At 38.0% G+C, this 19,920-nt stretch overlaps 1 protein-coding gene across 7 annotated transcripts in view; it reads left to right on the forward strand.

Moving 5' to 3' along the window:
- Positions 1 to 19,687, forward strand: part of SPAG9 (sperm associated antigen 9) — a 150,837-nt gene extending 131,150 nt beyond the window's left edge. For 5 of the 7 annotated variants that reach the window (XM_055090290.1, XM_055090291.1, XM_024130386.3 and 2 more), the window contains 9 exons: positions 530 to 610; positions 1,312 to 1,379; positions 3,304 to 3,452; positions 4,693 to 4,864; positions 7,008 to 7,121; positions 8,492 to 8,530; positions 9,453 to 9,629; positions 13,299 to 13,448; positions 16,045 to 19,687. In XM_055090290.1, coding sequence (XP_054946265.1) covers positions 530 to 610; positions 1,312 to 1,379; positions 3,304 to 3,452; positions 4,693 to 4,864; positions 7,008 to 7,121; positions 8,492 to 8,530; positions 9,453 to 9,629; positions 13,299 to 13,448; positions 16,045 to 16,160 — 1,066 coding nt within the window. In that variant the 3' untranslated portion in view covers positions 16,161 to 19,687. The remainder of the gene's footprint in view (positions 1 to 529; positions 611 to 1,311; positions 1,380 to 3,303; positions 3,453 to 4,692; positions 4,865 to 7,007; positions 7,122 to 8,491; positions 8,531 to 9,452; positions 9,630 to 13,298; positions 13,449 to 16,044) is intronic. The other 2 variants (XM_024130387.3, XM_024130391.3) reach the window with 1 other exon arrangement.
- Positions 19,688 to 19,920: the final 233 nt, after the last annotated feature.

Raw genomic sequence — 19,920 nt, forward strand, 5'->3', positions numbered from 1 at the left:
TGAACTGGTGTGGCTATGTTCCAATAATAATAAAACTTATGAACACTGAATTTCATATGTCTCATATGTCATGAAATACTCTCCTTTTGATTTTTTTTCCAACCATTTAAAAATGTAAAGATCATTTTTAGTTTGCATACTGTACTAAGACAGGTAGATGGCTAGATTTGGCCTATGGGCCTTAGTTTGCCACTCCCTGATATAAACTACTCTGTCATCAGAAAGCTCAGTATAGTAGAAAAGTAAGATTATTTTTTTTAAAAGGTTTATAGCCAAGGATTCTGAAGTATGGGGTAACCTGAAACTAACTAACCATGCCTTAGTTCTGGCTTTTCATTCTTTGTATGTTTCTGTTTGCTTAAGCAGCTTATTTCTCTGCTTTAGGCCTACCCTTACTCTCATTATTGTTTTTTCCTAAAATTTTTATGTTACTCTTCTTTCCTTCTGAAAGAACTTTGTGTTCATTATTAGATATAAACAACTACTTGATGTTCCCTATGCCTTACCAGTCTTGATTTTGTTCTTGCAGTTTGTATGTCCATTCATCTGTAGCCCAGTGGAGGAAATGTCTCCATTCTATTAAACTTAAAGATTCGATTCTCAGTATTGTGTAAGTTTTATTTTAGAAATTCTTCCATTCAAAAATATGTATTTTGGTATAAACTAGATTCTAAGACTATTAAAGTTAACATGTGCTTCATGACTAAATCAGTATCCATATTTTTTTGTAACCCTCTTTATGAGTGAGATTGAAACTCTAACTAGGAAGTAAACTGGAGAACTTTAAGTATAAGAGAAAACTTGCCAGGTTGATTCCTCACCATACTGAGAGTTCTTTAGTACTTTGGGGGAGAAAACCAATTAAACCCCATTAATTTATATTTGTTTTAGAGTATTCTTTATACTTTGTGAATATGTTGATTGGGGCATTGATTGACTAGTCCTTTTCTGTATGTTGGCTATCAAAAGTCAGTTTGTCTGTTAGGTCCACAGAGCTGACTCTGTTAGTTCTACTTGGGGTGTGTGTCTCTGGTCTGTGGACCTTTTGTTGGTAGTCTGTGATGAGAGGAGGAACTTGGGCTAGAAAGTGAAACAACTGAGTCACAACACATGCTTTTTATTTAGTTGAGCTGACATTTTCATAGCAAAACTTTCTCAGTGAAGAAAAGAATGATGTTCATTTAGGTTCTCGTGTAAGCTCCTAATACATCACAGATTGGCCTTCTAAGAAACTCTGAACTAGCTCAGTAGCATGCAGTGTCTTCCATTTTCCCAAATGGAGAGTTCTAAAATCCCCATTCCTGTTTACAGACATGTGAAAGGAATTGTGTTAGTGGCCCTGGCTGATGGTACCCTTGCAATCTTTCACAGAGGAGTTGGTGAGTTGTTATGAATGTATAACATGTGTGCTAATTTGTTGCTTTGCAAGAGCATTTTCAAGCAGATTGGCTTCTTACGTTTAAAAGAAATGATACTTAATAGGAGAAAGAATAAAGGTTTAAACTGAATACTGTGTATGACATCAGTGAATATGTGAGTTCTTGCCTGCAGACATACATTAATAGTATACCTCAGTGAAAACCTGTTTACCATAACGAGCAAATAGTCCTCATGGTCCTCTTGTATAATGTGCAATGGAGATATTTGTTTTTCACTCATATACTTATTCAGTTAGGAGAAATTTAGTGAGAGGATATGTTTTCTTTTGCCCAGTATTTTAAAAATAATTTGCAACCACTTACATTTGTAATGTTTTTAAAAAGAATTTTTAATTGGGTAAGGTTTAATCATTTTCATGTTACGTTCTTTATATTCTTCCCCTTTAAACCAGTGTTTCTACCATCTGCACACAGAAGGGTGGTGGTGTCAGAAAACTGCCTTGAGTGAATTAAATTAAGGGAATCGAGCATGTAACTGCTTGGTACATGTATCAAACAAAAGTGATATTTCATTTCCTACCTACTAGAATGGTAGATCAGGGAAATGTTATAAAAACATAGATCCACTAAATTCAGATTTTCACAAGGCTTTTCCCAAAGTCTCATGTCCTTTGGGGCCTCAAGAAATGTGAGGTAGATGATACGCAGGTGCTAGAGATCGCTGGTTAATGACTCCATAACAAAAAGAGAGGCCTCTGTTTTACCTTATTCAGGCCCTTTATAGACTATCTGAGTTTAATCCTCACAGCAACTTAAGAAGAAAATTCTATTGTCATCCTCACTTTATAGATGAGGAAACTGAGGCACAGAGTATTTTAGTCACTTGTTCATGGTCACTCAACTAGTGAGTTGAAGAACCTAGAAAAAATGGAATAATAAATATTTTGGTAAACTGAATCCAAAATTATATTGAACAAGATAAACAAAATACATTTACTAAGGATACATGTAAAGTCCTACATTTAGGTTCAGAAGAGTAGATGGAGGAGGTATGTCTGAAGAATGATATCAAACTCAATACGAGTTAACATCCTAAGCCTCATAGAAATTAGAGTCCAGAGCAGGGCTGGTGATAATCCTGCTCCACTCTAGTAGATCAACATTAAATGGATCTGGACAAAGCGGAGTTAGGATGAAGGTTCAATAAACTGTGGTGTGCTTGGTTTTGAAAGGAGAAGACAGGGCAGTAGCAATGAAGTGGGACTGGATTTATTCTGTGTTTCCATTAGGCAAAGCTATAGATTAATGAGTGGTTACATACAAGAAGGCAGGCAGACTTTAGCTAGGTATGGGGAATATTTTTAAGACAATTATAGCTTTCTTACAATGGAACAGCTGCTTTGTGAGGTAGTACGTTTTCTTTCACTGAAATTGTTCAAGCAAAGCAAGCTTACAGTGGTTGGTTCTCATTTGTATGTATTTCTGTCATCACGAAAATTATAGTATGCATAATTCCTAAAGTGTTAGCAATGCATTGCCCTTGACTTCTACCCAAGAAGATACATCAAAATGCAAGTGAGCGAGAGCAGTATTATCCCCCAAATAACCTTAAATCCATTCTAATTCTTAAAATATTATTATAAACAGGTAACTTATAACTGATCTATCACATTACTGCTGTTGAGAGCATGGGGGTCCAGGTACTGGGTGACAGGTTGAATCATATGACCTTTGAGGTCTCTTCCAACTTTGCAGTTTATAGAACAAAAGAACTCAATCTCTGAAAATATACACTGAATACGTGGTATCCGGGGGATGCTTCATCAATAAATTTAATTACACACCCACATAGAATGTTTCTTGAATTAAAATTGAGTAAGAGGTATAGTGTGCATAAACGAATCATCTGTTTCTTATTTTAAAGACGGGCAGTGGGATTTGTCAAACTATCACTTGTTAGATCTGGGACGCCCTCACCATTCCATCCGATGCATGACTGTGGTGCACGACAAAGTTTGGTGTGGCTATAGGAACAAAATTTACGTGGTTCAGCCAAAGGCCATGAAAATAGAGGCAAGTTAACCCATGTTTTCTGTACTTATTGAATTTGTATTACCTGAAGACCCTAAGACTTAATTATTTTCTTCTTTAGAAATCGTTATCCGAATCTGCGTGTTTTGGGGTACTCCGGTGATATTTTGGATGAATTCTCAGCTTTCTGTGTTACTTTATTTCTCCTTCTGCTTTTGACTATGAGTAGGGGAAGTGGTTTTGTTTGTTTGTTTGTTTGTTTGTTTGTTTTTGTGGTACGTGGGCCTCTCACTGTGGTGGCCTCTCCCGTTGCGGAGCACAGGCTCCGGACGCGCAGGCTCAGCGGCCATGGCTCACGGGCCCAGCCGCTCCGCGGCATGTGGGATCCTCCCGGACCGGGGCACGAACCCGTGTTCCCTGCATCGGCAGACAGACTCTCAACCACTGCGCCACCAGGGAAGCCCGGGAAGTGGTTTTTTAAAAAGGAAGGAGGATTCACACATGAATGACTAAATGTGTGTCTGAGTATCCGTAGATGCATACACGTATTATTTGAATACATGGTTCTTGAAATGTTTAGTTATGTAGAGGTGGTCTGAGAGGAGGACTCTCAAGTGTCCCCCACTACTCAGTGTGTATCCAGGCAAATCCGTATATGTGTCACAGACTGAGGAATAGTATTGCAGTGGGAATTTGTTGTGAAAACAAAAACCTCTTAGCATTAGCATTGTTTTCTTAAAGTTTTGCCACAATACATAAATTTATTCTAATTGTTTAAGAAAAGAAAAACAGTAGGAAATTTTTAAGATGAAAGTTCTCTCCCAGTTCTGTCCCAAATCCTGTTCCCAACCCTAGAAGTTCCATTTGGCATTTATTTTTTAGATGTATTCCTTACATGCGATATCTATACACACACATACAGCATTGTAGGTTCCTTTTTGTTTAATTATAAACAGGATCTTATTTTGTGTATTGCTCTGTAACAATACAAAATCCTGAGGTTAAATTCAATCTTTTTGTTGAATGCTGTTACATAGAATGGATGTGTTAGCATTGCTTTCATAAGTTGATATCCTACACAGTGCTGAAATCCAACATCCTTTAGTTCTTCTTCATTTTGTTTTGCAGTCTAGGATAATAACAATTGTGTATATAAGAGTAAACATATTTAGGCTCCTCTTTTAATATATAGTCTGCCAAATTATTGTGCAAATTTGCACAGTGTTTAAACACAAACTCCTACATAATAAAAGTAACATTGTGATTGAACAATCTTTTCTAGAAATCATTTGATGCACACCCCAGGAAGGAGAGCCAAGTGCGGCAGCTTGCCTGGGTGGGTGATGGCGTGTGGGTCTCCATTCGTTTGGATTCCACACTCCGTCTCTATCATGCACACACTTATCAACATCTGCAGGATGTGGACATTGAGCCTTATGTAAGCAAAATGCTAGGTAAGCTTCTAAAGCATTTTATCTTTGTCAGTCAAAATGGTTTATTTTTAAATGGTCTCAAATGCTGCGTTGAACCAATGAGTAAGTTGCCTCAGGAATAGTGAGCTCTTATCACTGAAAGTGTCAGGCAAATGCTTCATCTACCCTGTGGTTCTTGACAGAAACTTGGGATCATTTTTGACTCCTCTCTTGTTCCCCACATCTAATCCATCAGCAGGAACTGTCAAGTCTTCCCGCAGAATATCTTAAATCAGTTACGTCTTTTGTTTTGTTTCGGCCACGCCATGCAGCTTTCGGGAAATTAGTTCCCCAACCAGATATTGAACCCAGGCCCTGACAATGAAACTGCCGAGTCCTAACCACTGGGTCACCAGGGAATTCCCTTAAATTAGTTACATCTTTATATCTACCACTATTCCCACAGGCCAGGTCACCATTCTTTCCTCCCCAGACGACTATGAGCCTCTTAACTGGTCTTCCTATCTCCACTCCAGTCAGTTTTCTGCATAGTAACCAGTGTGCAGGTATCACCGTAACATACCTCCACTTATGTAATGCCAGCCACTTTCAGAATATTCTTGTCTTTAGGTGAGATGACATTTTGTGACATTATCAGAAGAACTTAAATGGTCTGGACCACTCTCCTTGCTCACTCTGTTCTGACCACACTGACCTAAACTCAACAAGTTCTTTCCCATTTCAAGGCCCTCACATGTGCTGTATCCTCTGTCTGAGAAGTTTTTCTTAGTCCCTTTTTACTTGGCTTTCAGGGCATAGCTTATGTGTCACATCCAGAAGAGACCTTTCCTGATCTCCCAGTTTTATTTAGGACCTCTTATACTTTTTCTTCATGGGCTTATCATTACTGTGGTTGTACCAGTATCATACATACTGTCTCTCTCCCCCACAGAACTTAATCTTCATGAAGGGCAGGGACTATCTTTGGCTTGTTCCTTGCAGTATCCTTAGCATCCCAATCCAGTGCTGTATGACTATTAGGGATGTCACAAATGATTTCTTTATGAAGAGAGGTTGAACTGCATCAGTGGTTTTTAACTTTTTTAGAGTCATCGCCCTCAGGAAACCTGATGTGCCCTCTCCCTTGAATCAGCCATATATACACATAGACATTAACTAATTTCAGGAATATACTTTGCCCATAAGTTAAAGATCTCTAGCTTAGACTATTTAAGGTTCCTTCTAACACTGTGATTCTATGATCACACTCTCATTTCTAGTAAGTAGAACTTATGAGTAACTAGATGCTGTTTGTCTTAAATGTATTATCTGTTTAATAATTTTGCCTCTCAAATCCCTGAAAATAAGATCAGTTTAAAAATTCCCTTGAAATAAAAAAGTGCATTTATTCTCCCTAAATTACATGCATATGGTATCCTAAAATTTCTAAACTGCTTTAGACTCAAATATATAAACAAGGAAAGAGTATAGGTTTTGTTAGCAAAGATTGTTTCTTACCTGTGCAAAGAAAATTAAGGCAAGCAAGAACTCTCTCAGTTTATAAAATGGAAGGACTTTTTTTTTTTTTTTTTTTTTTTTTGTGGTACGCGGGCCTCTCACTGTCGTGGGCTCTCCCGTTGCGGAGCACAGGCTCCGGACGCACAGGCTCAGCGGCCATGGCTCACGGGCCCAGGCGCTCCGCGGCATGTGGGATCTTCCCGGACCGGGGCACGAACCCGTGTCCCCTGCATCGGCAGGCGGATTCTCAACCACTGCGCCACCAGGGAAGCCCTGGAAGGACATTTAATTTCCCCAATCTAGTAAACTTTTTTTGTTGAGGTTTTTTTGTTTTGTTTTGTGTTTTGGTTTGTTTGGTTTGGTTTTGCAGCTCCTTAAGTAAATCCTGTATCATATTTCCTGATCCACAGCATCTTCCTTCTGAATGCAAATGTAATGCCAGCCACTTTTAGAGTTTTCTTTTTCCATTAACCATGAATTGTCAGATAGATGATAAAGCCAAATGAGAGTTCGCCTTGATTGATGTGCACCTTCTTCAGGAAACATCCAGCTAGCTCTGGTCACATTTCCTCTCTGCTATATTAGTCCAGCTACTCTTAAGGACTTGGAACCTAAAACATCATCTGCTCTAGTTTTTCAATAAAATGTTTTCTCTCCCATCATACAGGTACTGGAAAACTGGGCTTCTCTTTTGTGAGGATCACGGCTCTTATGGTGTCTTGCAATCGTTTGTGGGTAGGGACAGGAAATGGTGTCATTATCTCCATCCCATTGACAGAAAGTAAGTACGTTTTTAGGTAACTGTCACAGGAGAGTTGTGGGGAACAGCCTTGTCTGGAATTCAGGTAGAAGGAATTGTTTAGTTATTGGCAAATCTGTGGTAATTCAGAAAGTCAGACTGATGGCAGAGATCTCACTATTGTTCCTTCACTCTTTCTATGAAATTTATAGACTTTAGCAAGTATATCAGGACCAATATTTACAGTTAAAAGTTTTTCATTGTGAGAAACTCTTTCTCATTTCAGGAGTCATGGTCCTATTTCGTCTCGAATAATGGTTGATGTCCATTTTTTCTTTCAGCTGTATTGTACTAGTATCCAGAAACATTACCTAACTATCTAATATCCTAGTTTTCCATATCTCTTTGGCAGTTAGTTTAGGATATTCCATTTGGCTTAAGAGTTGTGGGAGAAGTTTCTTAGGAGGTCAGCAAATCCTTCCTGACATTGGAGACAAGCCATCTACCTCTATTTGAAAAGAATGTGAACAATAAGTACATTGTATGTTTTTTATATTTGCTTCATTATTATTTTTGTGAACAAAATGTGCATTATATGTTTTTCATATTATGTTCCATTACATTGATCATTCATTAAATAAGTATTTTTGTGTTGCAAAATTCATGGGCAGGGAATGATTTGAAAAAAAAGTGCCATAAGTCCATAAAATAAATCAATAAATAAACACCTCAGAATTTTCAGGGGAAAGGACGAGGACTGGATGGTGGTATATCTGGAGCCTTTAAAGAACCTAAATTCTTTTTTTTTTTTTTTGGCCACACCGCGAGGCTTGTGGGATCTTAGTTCCCCAGCCAGGCAGAGAACCCGTGCCCCTGGCAGTGGAAGCGCAGTGGAAGCGAGGAGCCCTAACCACTGGACCACCAATTTAAAGAACCTAAATTCTTAATCCCAACTGTATTTTCTACAACTACTTATAAATCCACATGTTTAGATCACTTCTTATATCTTAAGAGATTCCAGGATCCCCAGAGTTCATTTCAGTTCTCTATAGACGAGAGTTCCATTTTAGCATAGTTACTTGCACAGGATGTCTTAAAGAAAAGGGGGAAATATTAGCATTTAGAAAATGTTCCCCAGTAAGTTCTCATTCACTTAAATTACTTTATAATTAAGAAAAGCAAAATCACAGTAAATAAAATTGTCCTTTTCGAGCAGAGATATTCTTTAGAGGCTTTGGTAAGAACTTTGTGTGTTTCTTGGTATTATACCAAGTTGGATTTTGTTAATTTAGTTAGGAGCTTTGAGCTCCCGAGTTGCCAGATAGAAGATGCTGAGAGTGGCATCTCATAGTAATCCTTCTCCTCCCTGTCATGCACCTCTCCATGTCCCCTTTCCTCCTTTCTCACTTTAGCCGTAATCCTCCACCAGGGACGTTTACTGGGGCTGAGGGGTAAGTGCAGATCCTGAACCACACTCTTCTTTCTGGCTTCTCATGGCCACCGTGAGGCCGTTCTCACGTCTCTAGATACCCTCTTGAATGTTCCTAAATGTCATCCACTTGCAGTCACTGCATTGCAGCAGGTGTTTTTTTGTTTTTGTTTTTTTTAATGTTTGTTACATGGCCACCAAGCTACTGCTCAGCAGCTTAGTCTATTTATCATCTTTTGTTGCAGCTGACCTTTCTTTCAGACTTCGTTTTCCCTCCAATAAAAACACGAAACATCTCTGAAAACTGTCATTAATCTACATTGTTTACTCCTGTTACCAATCATGTTTCTTTCATTTACTTACTGGTCCATGGAATGGGGATGTTTTGTGAGTCTGGTCATTCTAAAATAATTCAGCAAACCATCAGTCTGGCGTAAATAAAAGCTACTCTGTTGTACTGGATGAATCCTTTTAAACACAACTTTTTACTACCCCTCAAGGGAGATATTCTTAACACAAGGGAGAAAAAAATCAAAAGATAAACTAACTATAAAAATTCTGCTAAAAAATATACCTATTTACTTTAAGCTATATAACCGGTTAGTTTTCTAAAATGAGGATTAAAAAACAAAACAGACATACCTAAGAAATCTTTTCTTTTGTTAACTAAAATGATTTTTTTAAATTAATAGATGTGTTTAAAAAGTAAACTTAGCTATTGCTAGACTAGCAAAATCCCCTACTCCATTTACTGAGAAACTTAAAAATAACTAGCATGCTGTATATCTTTTTTTTTCCAGCTTTGTCTTGAGTTGGCATTGCTGCCCTTGTTTTATCTCAACTGGCTGTAGCTTTTAGATAATATCATAAGGATTAACCAGTAATCTCTTGCATCATTACTGTTTTCTAGGGGAAAATATTTGGTGTTTGGTTTTCTGTTGCAGCAAATAAAACCTCAGGAGCATCAGGAAATCGTCCTGGAAGTGTCATCCGTGTATATGGTGATGAAAACAGTGATAAAGTGACACCAGGGACATTTATACCCTATTGTTCAATGGCACATGCACAGCTTTGCTTCCATGGGCACAGGGATGCTGTGAAATTCTTTGTGGCGGTCCCAGGTGAGTTAGATTGTTCTATTGAGAAGTGGTATGTCCAGGTGACTGTTGAACAATGTGCATTTGAACTGCACTGATCCACTTATATACAGATTTTTTTCAGTAGTGAACACTACAGTACTACATGATCCATGGCTGGTTGAATCTTTGGATGCAGATTGTGGACACAGAGGAACCATGAATATGGAGGGCTATTAATTTCACTCAGATTTTTGACTGCGCAGAGGGTCAGTGCCCCAACCCCTGCATTATTCAAGGGCCAACTGTAATTGTCTGTCCCTTGGTTCGTCTACCTAGTCTAATAATACTAAGTACTGAAATTACGGATAATTCCAATGTAACGCATGAAATGTTCTATAACGGAGGTATGAATAAAGTGCTATAGAGATACGTGATAGAAGCTGTTTTGGAATCTCTCCTCTACCCCCAAAACAAACTTGATTTTTATTTAGGAGACTTTACTTTTGAAAAGCAATGGTATTATTTTGTCACTGCAGAATACCGAAAATGGTTTTGGCCTCATAAAGGAGATTTCTAGAAAGAAGTCCCTATCATCAAGGCTATATTCAGGAAGAGACAGAAAATGTGCTCTGATACCTTTAGTGCTGTGGCAAAGAACAGCAGGAGTCTGGGGGTCTGGGCCTTTGCCACTTGCCTTGTTGTCTTGAGCAAATTGCTTAACCTCTGATAACTCATTTCTTTATTTCCTAAGTGGATGTGATTAATATCTGCTCTGCCAACCTCATTTGTTGTAAAGATTAATGAAAGGGCTTTGGGAACTATAAAGTACCATCCAGATGAAAGGTGGCAGTGATGACGTCCAGTGAAAAATGTTCTGTCCCTTGAGAATACTAAAGTGGTGTTACTGATCATCTGTAAGCAGGACCTATGTTTTGGATTTTTTTTTTCCCTGTAAGAGGCAAGTTTAGGAGTTAGACAAAGTTCAAATCTGGCTTTGCCACACCAACTGTGTGATGTTGGACATGGTGGTATCTCAGTGTATTACTCAGGGTTCTGCCGAGGAACAGAACCAATAGGGTATGTGCGTGTGCGTGTGCGTGTGCGTGTGTGTGTGTGTGTGTGTGTGTGTGTGTGTGTGTGTGTATGAGAGAGAGCGAGCGAGCGCAAAGAGGGGGAGGGAGGGAGAGAGAGGTTGATTTAATGTAAGGAATTGGTTCATGTGATTATGGGGGCTGGCAAGTCTGAAATCTGCAGGGAAGGCTGGCAGGCTGGAGGCCTAGGAAAGAGCTGATGTTTGCAGCTCAAGTGTAAAGGCAGCCCGGAGGCAGAATTCCCTTTTCCTTGAGGGACCTATCTTTTTCTCTTAAGGCCTTCAGCTGATTGGCCCACCTACATTATGGAGAGTAATCTGCTTTACTCGAAGTCCACTGATTTAAATGTTCATTATTTCTAAAAAATACCTTCACAGCAGTATCTAGACTAGAGTTTGAGCAAATGTCTCGGCACCAGAGCCAAGACATTTGACGCATAAGATTAGCCACTATAATTTTTCCCAAGGATGTTCCAAAGATTAAATGATTAAATGTATATAGTATAGGGTTGGCACATGGTACCTTAACCAATTATTCAGTGTTCTTAACAACATGGTAATGAACTTCTTGAAATGTACATGTATATTTTTGTATAGTTATTTCCTCAGAATAAACTTCTAGAAATGGAATTTTTTTTTTATTATTTATTTTTTGGCTGCGTTGGGTCTTAGTTGTGGCACGTGGGATCTTCCGTTGCGGCTCATGGGCTCTTGTTGCAATGTGCAGGCTTCTCTGTAGTTGTGGCATGCGGGCTCCAGACTGTGTGGGCTCTGTGGTGCAGGGACTTCAGAGCATGTAGGCTCTGTATTTGTGGCGTGCGGGCTCAGTAGTTGTGGCACATGGGCGCATGCCCTGTGGCATGTGGGGTCTTAGTTCCCTGACCAGGGATCAAACCAGCGTCCCCTGCATTGCAAGACGGATTCTTAACCACTGGACCACCAGGGAAGTTCATTTTCTTGCTTTTTTTTTTTTAAATAATGCCATAGAGTCCCCTTTGAGTCTCCTTTATATTTCTCTAATCCCCTTCCCTTCCTTCTTTCCTATCCATCTATAACCACTATCCTGAAGTTGAAATGTATCCTTCTGCCCATGTTTTTGTATTTTTACTACATTGGAACATCTATAAACAATATATAGTATTTTTTTGTATTTTTAAGTCTTATGTTACATATATATTATTCTGCAACTTATTTCTCATTTTTGAGATTTGTTAATATTTATGCATAAAAATCTAGTTCATTCATTTAACCGTGGTATTCTAATATCTGAATAAATATTTAGATACCTTTTATCCATTCTCCTATAGATCAACTTCTAGGCTTTTTCTCTGTTTTCCCTCCACTATTTAAAAACAGTACTGCAGTAGGATGTGGGAGAGACTGCATGTGGGAGAGACTTTTCTGTTGGGTATAAATCTGGAAGTGGAATTGGCAACATTGTTGTTTGTTGGCCAGTTGGCCCTAAGGATTAAACCATTCAGGATGGCCTTAGTATCATACCACTGTGCTCTTGCTTCTGTGGCAAAACTAACTAGTCTGCTAACAGAAGTTATCTCTAGCAGGCTTGATTTCTTCCAGAGTATAATTGAATAACGCATGAATGAGGCACTGTGAAAATAAATCAAACTGTCCTATCCATGTCCAACATAAATTAATTGTTTATAAAGTGTTTCACATCATGGGACTCTGTCCTGTTATCACCTAAAGGCATGGTCTTGTGTAGTTTGACCAAAGGACAGCAGACCTGGCAAGAAAAAATACCCCACACTCATAGAGGTTATAGTGTGAATGATATTTCAAGGTTTCTCTCTATCATTTCATGCTTAAAGATTCTACCTTAGAACTTAAATGTTAGAACAAATTACACATTACCCAGTAATTTTATTTGCATAATCTAAATTAAAAATAAGATGTACAAAAAGAAAAAAAAATTTTAAAGGGCTTCCCTGGTGGCGCAGTGGTTGAGAGTCCGCCTGCCGATGCAGGGGGACACTGGTTCGTGCCCCGGTCCGGGAAGATCCCACATGCTGCGGAGCTGCTGGGCCCGTGAGCCATGGCCGCTGAGCCTGCGTGTCCGGAGCCTGTGCTCTGCAACGGGAGAGGCCACAACAGTGAGAGGCCCGCGTACCGCAAAAAAAAAAAAAAAAAAGATGTTCTTTTCTTAAATATGAGGACAACATGGATTTGAAATCAATTCAAATATTAATTATGAATATCCAAATTCATAAGGCTTAAGTTGAAGACTTTTCTCAGTCTCTTACATAAACACACATGTACCCTTCCAGGGGAGAGATCTTTCCACTACCCCTCAGATAAAACAGTGTAGATTATAACAGTCTGAAGCAGGCAGCTAAGACCAGCCGAGCCATATACAGATTTCATACTGGATTCTGGACCTATTTCTGTTTTGGTACAAAATAGCTTTACTTGGATTTCAAATTGGGCTTTCATGACCTTTATAGATGTTTTCTGATCATGTGGAGGCTTCTAACATCCCCAGTACTTTGGCTGTATTAGAATGTACTTACCTTGTTCAGCTTTCTGAAAATATTGAGAAAAAATGAGTGTCTCCTACCCTAATCCTTGATAAGTAATATTCACTTCTGTTCCTGTATAAATAGGTCAAGTCATCAGCCCACAAAGTGGCAGCAGTGGCACAGATCTAACAGTTGACAGAGCAGGGCCATCTGCACAGGAGCCTGGCAGCCAGACACCCTTGAAGTCTATGCTTGTCATCAGTGGAGGAGAGGGCTACATTGACTTCCGAATGGGTAGGTCATTGGTTCTGGGGGCTTCATTTCCACTGTTCCGTGATGTGGATTTTCACCCACAGTAAGCAAGAAACTCAGATACATGATATCTAAGAGGTTTTCTTTGAACTCTTTACTTGGAAAATGATTTTATATTTCTTTTTTCCTACTTTCATGATTTTTTTTTTTCTTTTTATACCAAGGTGTGTTTATTTGAAGGAACATTAGAAAATAGCAGGGTTTGGTCGTATGTTGAGGTATATGTGAAGAGCATATGGAGTCAGAAGGCCTTGGGGAAATCATTCAACCTCCCAGAACCTCAGTTTCCTCACTTGCAAAGTGGAGAAATAAAAATACTTCATAAAGTGTTGTTTGTAACCAAATTCATTTCATTTGTTCATTTTGTCACCTAATAAACAATAATTCTCTACTGTGTACCTGTTAGCCTTGAGCTTGAGATACAAAAACAAATCAGACAAAGTCTCCCTCCAATAAATTACAGAACAATACAGAGATAGAAACATGTTAATAAATTACAGTGTTACAGATTACAGTGATGTAATCTGATGGAGTAGTCTGATGGGGAGTAGTCAGTTTTTCCTAGGGGTAGGGGAAGAAGGAAATCAAGAAATGATGCTTGAGATGACTCAGTACTGAAGAGCATGAGTCTGAAGAATTGGGGTGGGGATGGTATGGGGAAGGCTGGGGAGACTGGCATTCCAAGGTAAGAGATAGCTTGACCAAGGCTTAGAATGTGAAACCACCTTAGTTGAAGAAAAACTACTTAAAAATGACTGGAGCGGGGCTTCCCTGGTGGCGCAGTGGTTGCGCGTCCGCCTGCCGATGCAGGGGAACCGGGTTCGCGCCCCGGTCTGGGGGGATCCCACATGCCGCGGAGCTGCTGGGCCCGTGAGCCATGGCCGCTGGGCCTGCGCTCCGGAGCCTGTGCTCCGCAACGGGAGAGGCCGCAGCAGAGGGAGGCCCGCATACCACAAAAAAAAAAAAAAAAAAAATGACTGGAGCGTGCAGTAGAAGCAAATATAAATTTGACCAGAGATAAATCTAGAAATGGAGGGAGGAGGGGCTGGATTATGGAAGGCCTTTATATACCTAATTAAGGAGTTTGCACTTTAAAGCAAAGGAAAATTATTGGAGGACTTTAAATAGAAGAGCAATATGATTATATGTGTGTGTAAATGGATTGGAGGTGTAAGACTAGAGGTAGGGAATGGGTTAGGAAAAAATAAATGAGTAAGGTAGAAACAGTAGGAGTAGACTAGCACTATGATGGGGAATTGGTAACTAACAGGATGTGAAGGAAGAGGTAGTGATCCATTTACTTAGAGTTAATGACTATCAGAACAGAAGCAGCAGATCTGGAGGGAGTGGAATGAAGAGTTCTGTGTTGGACATATTGACCTTGGAGTGCATGGAAGTTGGGAGTTATCTCGGTGGAAGATGTCCACTGGGCTTTTGGGTATACGGGTTTCATATCTCAGGAGGGAGGAATATGAGGACTACTGACGTGCAGTGGTACTAAAAGTCACAAGGGTTGATGAGTTCACCCGAGGAGAATATGTAGGGGCCAGAAGAAAAGGTTCTAGGATAGAACCCTGTTTTAATACTCCATTTAAAGAATCATTAGAGCTTATGAAGGAATCTAAGAAGGAATGGCCAGAGAGGTTTCAAAGAAAACACAGGGAATTGATGTTTTTGAAAGTGTAGTGCTTTGTAAACTGTAAAGCACTGTGATGTAAATTTACTTATTTGCTATAAATAAAGGAACCTTTTGGACTGGCCTAAAATCACAATGATTGAAAAAGTTTCTAAACGTAAGGCTTTAGAGAATATAATGTTGTAGACTGGTGATTAATACTTTAGTTTTAATTCTGTTAAAAAAAAGAATATAAAATTTAGGGTCATATAAATGACAGTGTGCCACATGTAATTAGTATAAACTAAAATTTCTGATGCAGAAGACTTGTTGACACATTTTTAAGGCAGGGCTTTTAATGTTAAGTTTAGGAATGGTGATGTCAGTAGGAATGGAGTCACTTCAAAGTGAACTGACTGTTGGTGCAGAATTCCTTTATAGAGAGAGATGGCCTTCACTCGGCTGGGTGATTTTTGGAACTTTTTCTTCGATTGCAACGTGGTAGTCTGAACCGTACTAAAGAGTATGTCAGTAAAATCTTTATGTGGTCTTTTCATTTCCACTAAAAATTTCTTCCATTTTGGATCCTAAAAATAACATAAAAATTGCTTAACCAGGTTTGTCAGTATCTGTAGGTAATCCAGCCTGAAAAGCAGAATTTGTCTTAAAGCATAGGTTGATTTTAATAGTAAGTATACTTTTTAAAAATTGAATTTCATCTTTTTTTTGTTCCATTTCCTTTTTCATATCCTGTAATATTTTAACTATGAGAAATTGATCGCAGTAGTCTTTTTCAGAAGTTAGGCGGTGAAGATTGTGACGCATGGCATTTCTTTTATTGTGTTCTCTGAAATGGGTGTCAGACAAGTTTTATGCATGCTGCTCATGGACTAACCATGAGTCTGATGTGCATCAGCCTGTATCTTCAAAATGCTTAACCGGAGTCTCCGTTTGATCCACCAGGTGATGAAGGTGGAGAATCAGAGCTTCTTGGAGAGGATCTTCCACTCGAACCTTCTGTCGCCAAAGCGGAAAGGAGTCACTTGATAGTATGGCAAGTGATGTATGGTAGTGAGTGAACCCATAGGAAACAGGTGGCGACGGGGAAGCCATCTCTTCTGCATGGTTTATTTTCCCTTTTTCCCTTTATTTAATGCTCTCTTTGTGAAATAAGTTTCACCACATAATGTATGAGCATTTTTTTTCTGTTAACTATGCTATAAAATCTGTCCTACTGTAACAATACAGGAACTAGCTGTTTTACTGCACCAGTGTTATAGGCAATTTCAGTATATTATGAACAAATCAAAGAATGTTTACTTTCTGCAAACTGGTGAATTTTAGAAAGCAATCCAGTTGTGGTTTACTCTGCCACAGCTAATGTCACTTACTTCATTTGATGGGGTCACTTTTTAGCTATCACTAATAATGGAATTAATGGAAACACTTGATAAATGAAACTGTACCATTAAGTACAATAGTAAAGTTTTCCCCAATGTATTATAAAATTGACACAAACTAATATCAGGTAGATTATCAGGATTTATCTAAATGTCCCGAGAGGGCTAAAAGCTAACTGTAAATTACTTTAACTTTCACTTTCAAATCTGACAAATCTTGTTTATATGGTATATAAAACTTTGTTTTCATCAGATTTTGCGGGGGGGGTTTTATATTAAAGAAATTAAGACTACACTATTTAAATAAAAGTTTCTTGTTTCTGACTTATTAGAGCTCTAAAGTTTATGAGGCCTGCTTCTCTGAATAGTCTGTTTTTTCTGTTTGCTTGTTTGTTTGTTTTTGAGACTAGTCTCACTCATTTTCATACTGACGTGTTTGAAAGGTTTATTATTTATAAGGCTTAGAAGATACACTTCAGCAATGGGAGGATTTTTTTTAAGGAAATTGTGTTTTGGATTTCTTGTATCAATGGATGATGGTGGTTGGATGAGTTTTTTTCCGTGTAAAAAATTCACTTGTTTACCAGTTGTTCTTGGACTGCTCTTATCAGTTAGTAAGAGTAAAGCTGTAGTTGTGATGGAGTATGGCCTAATGAACTGAACAAGAGATTTAATTAGAAACGGTATTTTCTCTTGTTCTGTATAAAACTACAAAACTGCCAGTACTTGATATTCTGTATGTAAATGGTATTTAAGCTTTTGTGCCCTTTTGAGATTAAAATGCCATCCTCAATGAAGAAGACTTTGAAGGAGAAGAAGACAAAGCCAAAATAGCATAAAGTAAAAGTTGACATTACAATCTTTTCACTCACAATGCCCATTTAAAAAATAGAGTCTGGGTAAAATTGATTTTCTTGTTTAATAAGTTTTGAAACACCATTATGCTGCAGTTTTTTTCCCTCTCAGACTTCTTGAAAATTTATGATTTATCATTCTTAATCCATTACTTTAAGCAAAACTAAATATAAGTTTAAGCACTATCTTAAAATATGAAGTTATTGGACAAAGGCCCCCCAGTCATCGGAAGGATTACTTCAGGAAAAGGAAACAACAAAAGTCTCAGATTGTCTAAGCATCCTTAAGGACCAAGGACTTTTTTTCTGAACTGTAATGGAAAGATATTTGTAAAAAGTACTACCAGTGTCTTTTAAGCATATAGATGATTAGGCTAGATTATAAAGTACACAGGATTTAATGTGTCAGAGGAGGCCTTTGGATCCATTTGGCCACAGGTGTCTATAAGCACATTATGTACACAGTACAATTGTGGCCACTTTAGATGGCTAGGAGAAAAAAAAGTCTTTTGGTAAAAGCTGTATTAAAAGGATAATTTTTTTACTTGAGCTACTTAGTCACTTTTTTCAGGGCACCAAAACTTAGGTCACTTTTGCATAGCTTATAAGCTATGTTTTTATTTTATTTTATTTTATTTTATTTTATTTTATTTTATTTTATAAATCTGAGCCATTGTTGGCAATACCTTAAAAAAATACCCACATTATTAAATATTTTGGAGGAATGTTGTATAAATTCACAAAAAAGAGACACCAAAGTGTTCGGGAATTTTAATCCCAAGAAGTAAACATCCCAGAATCAGACCCCATGTACTGTTTGGTCTTTTACATGTTTCTATGACTGACTGTAATTTAGGAAATCAGGAGTTAAAGATGAAAAATGCAAACATGTTACAATGGTTGTTTATTGCTCTTTTTAAGCTTACCGGCTTTAACTTAAGGAATGTAGGTGTGTAGTTATTTTATCTAAAATTGTCAGATATCTGTGGCCCTGTTAACTTCAGGGACTAGAGAGTACAAAAATGTCTGTAAAATTTGTTTTAAGAGCTTGTCTTTATGTTTGTAATTTCAGTTAAATATTTTTTGCAGATTGCTTTACTTCCACCTTTTCCCCAACAATAGGCTTATATTCTTGTAGCGTTCACTTTGGTCAAGGTGGTAGCCTTAGGAAGAAAATGCCAAAATGTAAGCTTCTTGTAAGCAGCGAGTGGTTGGTGTAATTGCCTGTAGCTACCACATCAGTGGTAAAGAAGAGGCTTGAGTACCTCAGGTTGGTCTCTCCATGTAAAAAAAAAAAATTACCCCTATTGGAAGAAATACCTGAGAATTTTCTCATTCTGTTATGTTTGGGTTATGTATGATGTTGAACCATGTGAAATTGCCGATGTTCAAACATTGCTGATTTACAAAAATGACGGTATCATATACATCAACGTAATACTCACTGCTCAATGCAGGTTAAAATCCCTATGAGGCAAAAGGATAATATTCTTTAAGAACTCAGTTTTTAGTGTTTTTTTCTAATTTGTGTGGATCTAAATATTTTAAATAGGAATGAATATCTTAATAGCTGCAGCTTGTTGAGAGTGTAAAACATTTTGAGTACAAAATATGCAGCACATAACTTTTCACATGAAGCGTGTTTGCGTAGAAAAGGTTAAAATACATTCAGTTTCTGTGTTGTTCATTTCTTGTAAAGGTCTTCCTACGTGTGAGAATGGACCCTTTAACATAGGTTGCCTTAGTGACAAAACAAAGCAAAACAATTGTCTCATAATACTAACTGTCCTAAAGAACGTGTGTCTTGCAAATGCTGTGGAACTGAATATTTATTTCCTTGTGAGTATTATGACCATTACCAAAGGATTCAACCAGATTTAGGGCTCTTCTTAATTGATCATGTTGAGAAGGGGACTTGTTTTGGTCCCAGTTTGTACTAAGGGAAGAGAAGAGAAGAGAGAATTAAATGTGGAAATCATAAATGCTTTTCTAACAGGGTTATGCTATTTTGTAACACTAAATGTCTTTTCTTTTCTTTTAAAAAAATTAAGTTTTTGTTATTAATTTTGTCATACATTTCTCAACACTTGAATATATTTTAGCCATTTTATGGTCTGAATTTGTTTTTTGTCCAGGACATTTTATTCAGAATTTTACTTGCCTCTATAATCTTAAAAATGGGTTCTAGAGGGTCCCACTTGCTGTTTCTTTAGAGGCTGATGCTTCATTTCTATGAGCAAAAAGCTCATTTAGCAATGTAGTTATTTCAGTATTTATTTCTATTATGGAATCCCTGGGGTTCGGAATGTAACTTTGTACATGAAATATATATAAATATGTATATGAAACATGTATGAGGAGTGTGTTTTGTTTTGTTTTTGCCTTTCCTAGGGGTCTGACCTTGATTTATACTTGAAAGTCCAATAATCATCTCCCATCAAACATGTCATTTCCAAGGGTCAGGACTGTCGCCATTTGGCACTGGCTGAGGGTGAGCAGTGAGCAATACATGAAGAACATGTTTGCTTGGCTCACGTGTTTAAGTGACGTATGAATAATAGACAATAGGGCTTTCTAGAAATGCG

This window comes from Physeter macrocephalus, chromosome 14 (genome assembly GCF_002837175.3).
Source record: "Physeter macrocephalus isolate SW-GA chromosome 14, ASM283717v5, whole genome shotgun sequence".
Lineage (NCBI taxonomy): Eukaryota > Metazoa > Chordata > Mammalia > Artiodactyla > Physeteridae > Physeter > Physeter macrocephalus.